At 37.5% G+C, this 12,104-nt stretch overlaps 1 protein-coding gene across 1 annotated transcript in view; it reads left to right on the top strand.

Annotated features, from left to right (window-relative positions):
* Oseg6 (intraflagellar transport protein Oseg6) overlaps window positions 1-12,104 on the top strand; it is a 690,115-nt gene that overhangs the window by 375,202 nt on the left and 302,809 nt on the right. The window contains exon 20 of the mRNA XM_090372456.1: window positions 1,418-1,479. Within this exon, the coding sequence (XP_090228582.1) occupies window positions 1,418-1,479 (62 nt within the window). The remainder of the gene's footprint in view (window positions 1-1,417; window positions 1,480-12,104) is intronic.

Genomic DNA, 12,104 nt, shown 5'->3' with positions numbered 1-12,104 from the left:
TTGCCCTTCTCAGTCTAGCTAGGATGCTCGGCCACCAAATGGCATCGAACGCCCCAGCAAAATCGACTGAGATGGCAAGGAAAGCGTGTGGATAATGGGAGGTTAGCATTAGTAGAAGCATATGATGCAAGAAAGTTCTAATCAAATCACTGATGGAAAAGATGATTAGTACCAAGGTTGCTGAGATACTGCCATAATGGGAGGTTAGCATTAGTAGAGGCATATGATGCAAGAAAGCTAGCTTATAGAGTATTAGCCAAAAAAAAAAAAAAAAAATACCCTTCACATTTCAACCATCCAGTCACTCCAGATGTTTGTCTAGTTCAGCCTTGAATTTATTTAAGCTATCAACTTCCACAACAACAGATGGAAGTCTGTTCCAGCAATCAACTACCCGCTGGCTAAAGGCAAACTTCTGCACATCTATTCTACAACTGTCTTTCCTCAGTTTGAATCTTTGCCCCCTCAGATTCTTAATCTCAGCAAGTGGAAGTATCCCATCAGCATTGAGCCTGCTCAAACCATTCAAGGTCTTGTACACCTCAATCAGATCACCTTGCAGGTGCCTAGTCTCCAGATGCTGCAACTTACAGAATTTAAGCCTCTCCTATTAAGAGAACCCCTTTGTCCCTCTCACCAATCTTGTTGCCCTTCTCTGTACTCGCTCTAGCAACTCTACATCCTTCCTAACATGAGGCTTTCAGATCTGTATGCAGTACTCAAGGTGTGGTCTGACCATTGCTTTATACAAAGGTGTAATCACCTCCTTGTCTCTGCTAGCAAAATTCCTATATATCATTAACAAAACTCCATCACCTGCTCTGGCAAACCATTTGCACTGCTCAGTGGACTTCATATCCGACTGCCCAATTACCCCAAGGTTTTTTCTTTCTCCAACTCCCTGAGTGTAGTACCACACACTTGGTATGTTTCTCTTTACTGCTGGTTCTTTAAGAAGAAAAGCAAAAATGGACTATAAGGAAAACTCTCTGAATGGCAAACATTTCTATGGAATAGAATGAGAATGTATGTAGTACAATATATATTTGTTTAAAATATTTTAAAATTAATAAGTCTCCTTTTTAAGATAGCAGTTTTTGTACGATATTTGAAATTGGTTGTTCATTAAGTTACTACAATTTCAGTATATCTTTCACTGAAGACATGTAGAGACACAGTTTTGGTGTTTTTGGAATCAGCAGATCAATTTCCTTTAAATTGTGCAACTTTTGTTCTGGAAGTACAAAAAAAATTTTTTTTTGTTGGCCAGTGTAATTGTTTAAATGTAGTCCTTCAGTACTTTATATAATGATAATAACATATATTTTGTCACTTCAATAACAGCTCTAATTTTAATAAAGAAATCCTTTCTTTAATAAAGAAAGAAATTGCATCTAATAAGAATTTCTGTTTTCAGCAATTCAAGTGTATAGACATATTGGTGATGTTGGAATGGTTTGGTCACTACAGAGTATAAAGGTAAATTGAATTCTTTGGTTAAGTATGGTTTAATATTCTTGCTAACATTATAACTGAGTTGAAATTTTGTCATTTGTTGATGTTTCAGGTTTTTGCCAAAACTCATATCTCAGTTGAAATTTTGTGATTTTTTATGCATGTGTGAGTAACAGACAAGGGGAATACTTGGTGTTGTTTATTTTGGTTGTGGTTTTATAAGTTTCTGCTTGTATTATGATTACCAGAATTTTTGTCTGTTATCAGTCCTGTGTTTGATTGATGCTTGTTTATGTTATATCTTACTTCAATAAATTAAAGAAAAAAATTAAATGAATAAATTTAATATTTATTTATTTACACTTTATATAAGCAATATGGTCATTGTTCATCTAGCAGCTAAGAATGTGTTAAATATATGGCTGAGAGAGAGAGAGAGAGAGAGAGAGAGAGAGAGAGAGAGAGAGAGAGAGAGAGAGAGAGGAAAGGAGGGAGACAAGGAGTTTTCCGTATATGTGAATACAAAGACGAAGAAAATAATTCAGATCGAGCCATTGTGGGAAGGTCTTAGATAACCCAGCTGATATTGCTAATGAATTGAATAGCTACTTTGCATCTGTCTTTACTGAAGAAAGACCCTTCATGCTAAGCAGAGGCTATAAAAGGGTGGCTGAGACATATGAAATTAGTGATTTTGAAATAACATACTGTTTATTAGAAACACTATCAAGCCTAAAGGTAAGTATGGCTCCTGGAGTTGATGTCATGTACCCAGTACTTTTGAGAGAGGCAGCCAAAGAGTGTATTGAACCATTGAGGTTAATTATGCGGGTATCGTTAAACTTGGGGGAGAGGTGCCAACTTATCACCAATACATAAAGGCAGCTCAAAGAGAGAAATTGATAACTATAGACCGTTAGTGACTTTAGTGGTAGGGAAAATCTCGGAGCAGTGATTAAGAGTGCAATACAGGGATATGGCATTGTGAAGGACACACAACATTTGTTAAGGAAAAATCATGTTTGACTCACCTGGTAAGCTGTTTTGACACAGTTACTTGTGAGCTGAATGTAGGGAACAATTTTAATGTAGTTTATTTGATTTTAGCGAGGCATTTGACATAGTCCTTCACGAGAGATTACTGTATAAGCTGGAACATATTTGGAAAATATTCTAAGATGGATTACAGGGTGTCTGCATGGCAGAAAGCAGAGGGTTGTGATTGATGGATATTCTTCTGATTGGTGTTATTTATTTATTTTTTGTTAGTTGTTGGCGCATCGGCTTCTGTGGCCATTATGCACCTCCCAAAGTTTTTGCATTTACTGTGATCCAAGCGCAAGGCAGGATTCGAACCCGAGGCCTTTGGGTTGCGAGGCAGGCACTTTACCCACCCAGCTAGCCCGGTCGGCGATTGGTGTTATGTCAGAAGTGGGGTCCCCCAAGGATTGGTTCTTGAACCACTGTTGTTTCTGATTTTCATTAATGACATTGATAAAGGGAAAGAGGGCACGATGTCTAAATTTATAGATGATATAAAGATTGGGAGAGTTGTAAATGATTTGCACCAAGCAGTGCTCCATCGGGATGACTTGAATAGGCTTCAAGTCATTCACTAATTGTCAGAAAAGTGGCAGCTGTGTTTGAATGCAAAATGTAAGGTCCTATACTTTGGGAATAGCAACTCCAAAATAACTTTATACCCTTGGTGGGATTCAATTAATAACAGTAGAGGAAGAAAGGGAACTGGGAGTTGTGATATGCAGAGTATTCACTATTTATGAAAAATGATCTGTAGTGATAAGGAGGTCACAATCCCATTGTATAAGGCCACTGTAAGACTGTATTCGGAATACTGTGTCCAATTATGGAGACCTCATCTGAAAAAAAAAAAAAAAAAAAGACATTGAACTTCTTGAAAGGGTTCAAAGATGGGCAACTCACATGGTGAGATCAATAAAAGAGTGGCTGAACAATTTAACTTTCATTATGTGGGCTACATAGCTTGGCAAACAGGCACCTTAGAGGGGACCTGATTAAAATTTATAAGGCTCTGAGAGTGGTTAGTAAAATGAATGAAAAAAAAAATGAATTGTCAGATCGAAACCAAAAAATTTGTGTGGTTGCTTGCTATAGAGATTTCAAGGTATCAAAAAAATTTTACTTTCCTATCACATCTACTTCTGGGTGAATATAAATCTTTTTTGAACTCCCTTCATGTATATATATATAATTTTAAGGGAAGAGGAATGAAGATAAATGGAAGAGTTGATAAGTTACACAAAATTTGTGAAAGAGAAATATAATAGGGGATGAAAAATAAAAGTAATAGAAATATGAGAGCTAGATAAGTGAAAAACAGTTGAAAAAGGGAGTGAGAAGTCAGTGAAAGTAGTAGTAGTAGTAGTGGCACATGATGCAAGAAAGCAAGTGTAGGAGCTTATGCAGCATCAGCCAAAAAAAAAAAAAAAAAATCACACCATTCCCTCCAAATGCCTGTCCAGTTCCTCCTTAAATTTATTTAACCTATCAACTTCTACAACGACAGATGGAAGTTTGTTCCAGCAATTAACCACCCGCTGGCTAAAGGCAAATTTCCGCACATCTATTCTACATTTGTCCTTTCTTAATTTGAACTTATGTCCCCGTAGGTTGGTAATCTGAACAAGTGGAAGGATCCCATCAGAATTCAGCGTGCTCAACCCATTCAAGGCCTTATAGACCTCAATCAGATCACCGCGCAGGTGCCTAGTCTCCAGCCACTGCAATTTTCAGAACTTAAGCCTCTCTTGGTAAGAGAATCCCTTCATTCCCCTCACCAATCGTGTTGCTCTTCTCTGTACACGCTCAAGCAAATCTACATCCTTCCTAAAATGAGGCCTCCAGACCTGTACGCAGTACTCAAGGCGTGGCCTGACCATTGCCTTATACAGAGGGACAATCACCTCCTTTTCCCTGCTAGCAAAATTCCTATATATCATTGACAAAACCCCATGACCCGCCCTAGCAGCCTGTCTGCACTGCTCAGAAAACTTCATATCTGACTGCACAATTACTCCCAGGTCTTTTTCATTTTCTACAACCTTAAGTGTAGTACCACACAGTTGGTACGTTTCTCTGGGGTTACTTCTACCCATATGCAGTACTTTGCATTTGTCAAGGTTGAACTTCAGTTGCCACTTCTTAGCCCATCTGCCCAAATTATCTAGATCCTGTTGCAGTAGCACACTGCCATTACTGTCATTAACAACCCTGCCAACCTTTGTGTCATCTGCAAACTTCGACATTAAGCCTGATATACCTTCATCAATATCATTGATAAATACACAAAACAACAGTGGACCCAACACCGAACCCTGTGGGACTCCACTAATAACATTAGTCCACGAAGAGCAGCACCCATTGATTACCACCCTCTGTCTTCTCCCACTTAACCATCCTTTTATCCATTGTAGCAACTTACCCTTAATACCATTCTGCTCCAATTTGTACAGTAGTCTTCCATGCGCAACAGTGTCAAAAGCTTTCCTGAAATCCAAGTATATGATATCAAAATTATTTTTTGCATCCAGTTCCTTTGTGACCACATCATAATAACCAATAAAATTTGTCAGACAAGACTTTCCCTTAACAAACCCATGCTGTGTTTGAATTATTGCTGCAGTCTTGTCTAGATGATCCTGCAATGCATCTTTAACCAGCGACTCCATTATTTTACCCGGAACAGAAGTTAAACTAACTGGTCTGTAATTACTCGTGTCACCCTTCGATCCACCTTTGTGAATTGGGGACACATTTGCACATCTTCAGTCCGTGGGAACCTCCCCTGAGTCCAAGGATGCTCTCATAATTATGGCTAAGGGTTGGCTTAGTTGCTTTGCCGCCTCCTTTAAAATAACTGGATAGATCCCATCCACCCCAGGTGCCTTTCTTATGTTTAACTTCAACAATTTCTCCTCCAATTTGCTCTCAGTTATTACAAAATCATTAAGCACACTGCTACAATTTGATAACCTTCTTCCATTTTCAAATTGTAATAATTCCTCACGTGTGAATGTAGATGCAAAATACTCATTCAGTTTGTTTGCTATCTGAGCAGGATCATCAACAGTCGAACCATCGATGTCAAGTGGACCAATCATATTCATCCCCTTCCTTTTAGAGTTTATATAAGTAAAGAAATCCTTGCTGTTTTTCTTAGCATCTTTTGCCAAAGATTTCTCCTAATCCGCCTTCGCCTGCCGAACCTCCTTTGTGACCTGATTACAGACTAGCTTATATCTGCCACAGGCTTCTGCGTCACCTGATAATTTATATGCATCCCATGCATTTTTCTTCTCTGTCACGAGTCTCATTAGTTCATTTGATAACCATTTAGGCCTAAACCTTGAACGATATTTCTTAATCGGTATATAAAGTCTAGTCGCTTCCACGATTAATTCTTTGAATGCTTCCCACTTAGAATTTACTGTTTGTAACATCGTCAGTTGATCCCACTGTACAGAATTTAAAAACTGTGTGAGACTACTGTACTCCCCTTTACGGAAGCAAAAACCCTTTCCTTTACCTCTTTGAGTAAATCCCACTTCAGCACACTGTGATCACTGCCACCTAGTGGTTCCTTTATCTGCAAATTCTTAATACACGAGTGATCACTGCTGATAACCAGATCAAGAGTATTACTCTCTCTGGTTGCCTCTCGAATATGCTGGTGCAGAAAACAATCATCCAATAACTCCACAAAAGTCTGACTAGTGTGTGAGTGACCAACCCACAAGTTCCAGTCAATATCTGGGAAGTTAAAATCCCCCATTATAAGACATTCTGATTTACTGGCCCACTCTATTTCTCTGTACAATTGTTCATTGTACTCATTCAAGTCATTAAGCCTGTAACACACTCCTACTCTTATTTTTCCTTTCGCAGTGCTTATCTCACACCAAACTGACTCAACAGAGCGCTGTTCATCTATATTAACTGGGTGCACTTCCTTTGATTTTATGTTTTTCTTAATTAACAGCATAACACCCCCTCCCTTTCTGTCCTGTCTATCCTTTCTGTACACATTGTACTCCCCAAATTCCAGTTCTGCATTCCTTATATCTTTGTGACACCACGTCTCTGCTATCCCAACAATATCCGCCTTTGATGTCTTGACCAACACTTCAAATTCATCAAATTTATTTACTATACTTCTAGCATTGGTATACATGCAAGCATACATGCTCCTATGCCATTTCCTTGTTACCCTAACACATCCCATATACCCAACTATTACCCTTGTTACCCTAACACATCCCATATACCCATGATGACTGCCATCCGTCCCTGAAACCCCCAACACCCCTCGCCCCAGGTCGCTTCTTATTCTAATAGAAGTTGTGCAAGAATCACCTTCACCTCTGCCTGCGGTTACTGTTAAACTATTAGTCTTTGTATCCCCCCAAACTAGCAGTTTTCCGACCCACCTAACACTGCCTCGATAGCATCAGCAAATATTCTTGCACCCTTTCTATTTAAGTGTATCCCATCCCTGTAGAAGCAATCTCTCCTGTTAACAAGTACAGTCCAGGCTGAAAAAAATTCTACCCCTTGAGCCTTGCACAATCTTTCCAGGGCCGAATTGATCGACAAGGCTCTCATCATATACTCCCTCCTATCGTGTCTGGGCAGAATTGCAGACACTTTCAAATTCAACTCTATTTCACGGCTTTTTTTCAACAGTGACCTGTACTTGTTGAGTAATTCCGCCGGTCTCCTACTCTTAATATCATTAGTGCCAACGTGTACAACTATATCACCTTTTGTGCCCTTGAAAGATGATATCCGCTCTACAAGGTCATCAACCTTTGCCCCTGCTTGACATACCCTGGTCCTGTTCCACCTATCCTTTTTACAAAGCATGTTTCCCATTTCCCTGACAATAGAGTCACCAACAATAAATAGTTCCTTTGGGACCAGCGCATTCTGCTTTGGAGATTGCCGCTGTGTTGCCTGATGCCCAGGAGTGAGCTCTGGCGTTGAGTTGGGCAGCTGAGAGCCTGATGGGCCCCTCAATTTAGATCTCTCGAGGGCATCCACCCTGTCCTTCAAACTCTCATATAGGCCCATAACAACGCTGAGTTGTCGCCTGATTTCCTTACACTCCTTACATCGCGCACACACAAAGACATCCCCCATGGCAATATCATGTTCCGTTCCAGAGAGTTCGGCAAACATTTCACAAGTTGCACATTTTTTTAGGCTGTGATGCGTTGGAGAATTGCCCCCTCAGTTCTCCCCCGATTCACAGCACTCCTGCCACTTTGTGCCCGTTGCTTTGCTGCTCTAGTCTGGGGCATGGTAGTTTAAATTAATAAAATCAATAAATTAAATATCAATAGTATTTGAATAGAAACTATTAAATAGAAACAGTGAAGCGTATTACTATATAATTATGCGTTAGAGCTACCTAGCTACCTCAATTAAAAAATTTGAATTCCCTACCACTATATCCAAAAACAATGGCTACAAAATGGAACGAAATAACGGTTTTACCTATCGTAAGTAAAATCCACAAAAACTCTTTATCTAAATTAAAAATAAAAAATAACCAGCGTAACTATAACTATATGACTACATATTAAGTACAATATAAAATAACAATCATGTAAATAAAAGGCAAACACTTATCGTTTTTGCGGAGCCTGTAACTGTCAGCTGTAACTTTTAAAGAGATTCAGCGCCCTGAATGAATAATGAGAGAGAGAGACGAGTAAAGAAAGGGAAAGGATTAGTTAAGAACTCATTGGGTGGAGAAATAGTAGAAAAGGTGGGAATGAGATTAGGAAGAAATTAGTAAGAAAACAAAAGTGAAAGAGAAAGATAATAGGGAAAGGGATGTAGATTAGTGAAGAGTAGTTATCAGGAGGGAGTAAGAAAAATAGAAGGAAGATAAAGACAAATAGCAAGGAGATGACAAGAGAGGAGATGAAGTGAGAAAGGCACATGTAATAAAACAACAACATTAAAAAAAAATGTACATAAATATATTCATTTTTTTAATATATAATTTTTTTTTCCTAAATAATATAATATCTAAAGAAAAGTGGATATTGTTACACAACGTATAATCTTAGCTTCTTTTTCAAGAACCAATCACTGAAATTGTACATAAAAAATAACAATATCAAGCTTATCTCTGTTTCTGATATAAAATTGTGCCAAAAAAAAGGTATTAGTTATAAATTTTATGACAATTTCGAATTTTCATAAGAAATTTTTTGAAAAAATTTAACTGAAAGTGATAAAGTTAATCAAAAGTAGTGAAAAAGTAGGGAGAGGATTATAAAATATATGCATTGGCATATATTTTATAATTGGTTCTACAGAAAACATGAAGAAATAGAAAAGTAACTACCATAGATGAAAACCTGCGAAGATAGAGCTCGGTGAAAGTGGAGCTGTCATGCGAAAGAAGAAAGTAAAAGGTGTAAGCGAGGTCACTAAAGGAGTGTAAGCAAAGTGCAACCAGAATATATAGTAATCATATAGCAACATCTAGTAGAACAAAAAAGGGGGGGCAGATGAAATGAGAAAAATGCATTTTAAGAATTAAAAGTGTAAAAAAGAAAACTGTATGTAAGTTCCAGCGACTTTGAAATTAAAGTAGTTATGACATTTAGTGTGGGAAAGGGAAAGTGAGTGATTAAATTTGAGATATATATGTCCAGCGTACTTAGAGGAAATTACTAACAAAGTAGTAATAATTATATAAAGGACTCAAAAACTTTGTAAAGGCTAAAAAAGATATGATAGGAAGGGAATAGCAATCCACTACGTATTCTAAAACCTAATGGCTTCACAGGAAATAAGATGAAGAAATAAAGGACAGTCAGAAGTATGAGGGATGAAGTAAAATAAATTTGCAAATCCCATACCTAAAAAAGGACCTTGAACAGAATTCTGAGAGTATGAATCACAAATCTAAATAAGAAAATGCAAAACTGATGATCATCTAAAATGTGAAAAAGAGAGAACAAAAAAAAAGTAAAGTAAACTAAACTAAACTAAGAAATGCGTACAAAGTTATAGTAAATCATCATACATAGTCATATACAAAGGGTACTAGGAAAGTTTTGCAATACAGCTTTGTTTATTTAATTTTTTCCAAGTAATTTCCTCTACATTCAATACACCTCTCCATCCTCCGAAACCAATCTTTAAACCAGTTCTGCCAAGTTTCACTAGTGAGTAAAGCACACTCGTTGTCCCAAGCCCGTAGAAGGTCCTCATCACTGGAAAACCGCCTCCCTTTTAGCTTCATTTTCACATGCGGGAACAGTGCAAAGTCGCAGGGAGCAAGGTCTGGACTGTAGGGAGGGTGCTCGAGAAGTTTCAGTCCTGTCGTGGTCAAATATTCGGTGCAGGCTTTGGCGCGGTGAGCTGCAGCATTATCGTGATGGAGGTACCAGGTGTCCATTCTTGACTTTGGCCGCAGGTTCTTCATAGATCCAATGACTTTAGGCAGGCATTGTTCAGTATACCACTTAGCTGTGACTGTCTTCTGCGTGTCCAAAACGACACGTTCCACAATTCCACTCGATTTGAAAAATACAGCTATCATTTTCTTCTTTACAGATCGGGATTTTCTGACAATTACGGGTGTGTCGTCATCATCAAAGACCCAAACTTTGTTTTGAGCCTTGGTCGGCAGATCGTAATAGTACAGCCAAGTCTCGTCACCTGTCACGATGTTGTTCACATACCGAGATTGTCCCTTATCAAACTTTTTTAACATCTCCCGGCACCAAGTCACACGTCGTGTCATCTGCTCTTCAGTCAGTTGATGCGGCACCCAGAGAGAACAAAGTTTCTTCACGTGCAAATGATCTTGCAGAATCGAACGAATTGCTGGTGCATTTAGGCCCAAAGTATCCTCTATCTGTTGGTAGGTCACTCACCTGTTTTCGTCAAGCATTTTCCTCACAGCAGTAACGTTTTCCTCCGTAACTGACGTTCGTGGCCTTCCTGGCCTCTCAGAATCCTCCAGAGTGAAATTTCCCCTTTGGAATTCTCTATACCACCTGAATATCATTGTACGATGTGGACAATCATCATCTAGTGCAAGAGTCATTTCTTCTAAACACTGGTCTATGGTTAAACCACGCACGAAATTGTACCGCAAAACTGTCCTTATCTCATTTCGTGACCACGATGCCATCACAAGCACTTTACACTCTCACTACTAATGAATAACTGAGCCCATCGACTTGGCGCGGCGGCTACTATGCGCGTATAAACATGTCTCAACATGCAGCAACAAGCAGCTTTCTGTGATTCATTGTTGCGCCATATTGCAAAACTTTCCTAGTACCCTTTGTACTATACCTTGTGAGCTATATACAGGCCTGGAAAATGAGAAATAAACAAAACGCCAGGCAATGAATAATTAAGAATGTAATCTACAATAGATCAACATGGTCTGAGTGAAAAGAATTTTATTAACTGAAAATTTGCTGTAGTTCAATGTGATTTTGAAATTTTTTTTTTTATTATTAATAATATTAAAACCTTTAAGAAAATGAAACCTCAAGTATGGTAAATGAAAAAAGTTGCCAATGAGTTTAAGGTAGAGTATTCTCAAGTTAGAAACAGCCAAATTATAATTATTGCAAATGGTAGCAATCCTAAAACATTGGGAGAGGATGATATTAGCACAAACATTTTTTATAATATTTCTAAAAATGTTCATGCTGATATCAACCTCTCTCAATGTATTAGGATATTAGGTGTCATGACGTGATGATGTGCTTGCCCTGTTCAAGGAGAATCCTGAACACTTTCAATATTGTTTGTAAACTGATTCATCCATTTTTTAGGTGTGTTAGCATATATGCATAAGCATCAATTGTCTTTACCATGTCCAACCATATGCATGTATCAACTTGACTCGAAGTCAATGGATTTTCATGAAATTTTATACTTATGTCTAAGAATATATAAATTCATACACCGACCATTGAATAAAATTTAAAATTTAATATGACTACAATCTTTACAAAAAAAAAAAAAAAAAAAAATATTTACAATAAACTATTACGGAAATAATAGTTTCGTAATAGTTTATTGTAAATTTTTTTTTTTTTTTTTTTTTTGTAAAGATTGTAGTCATATTAAATTTTAAATTTTATTCAATGGTCGGTGTATGAATTTATATATTCTTAGACATGAGTTTTCCCGACCTCAGAGGCCTCTTTCAGGATAATTTTATACTTGGTTCACACAGAAAGATTTGTTGAGCCATCCCAAATTTCATTAAAATCGTACAAATAGGAACCTGGTAATTATTATTTCTTTTTTCCATACAAATTGTATGAAAAAAAAAGAAAGTTTTAATGCATTATTGTGTCTGTACACAGTAATAAATGCATGCTTTGTTTGTATTGTTATTTAGAAAAATGAATGTACAAGACATAATACATTACAAATATAAAATACACTAATGTAATTTTATTGTTATGTAAAACCCATGAACATGTGTTGCTTGTGAAGAGATACATATACAGAGAGAGGAGACATAAAAGTATATGGGAGAAGGCGGTATTCGTTAATGCTCCTGATATTAATTCAGTTTTAATTAGTTATGCTTAATGTTATAAAATGATCCA

Source organism: Mastigoproctus giganteus, chromosome 1 (assembly GCF_048544385.1).
Source record: "Mastigoproctus giganteus isolate SK-2022 chromosome 1, ASM4854438v1, whole genome shotgun sequence".
Taxonomy (NCBI): Eukaryota; Metazoa; Arthropoda; class Arachnida; order Uropygi; family Thelyphonidae; genus Mastigoproctus; species Mastigoproctus giganteus.
Note: the sequence above shows the minus strand (reverse complement) of the source record. Positions and strands in the feature narration are given on the sequence as shown.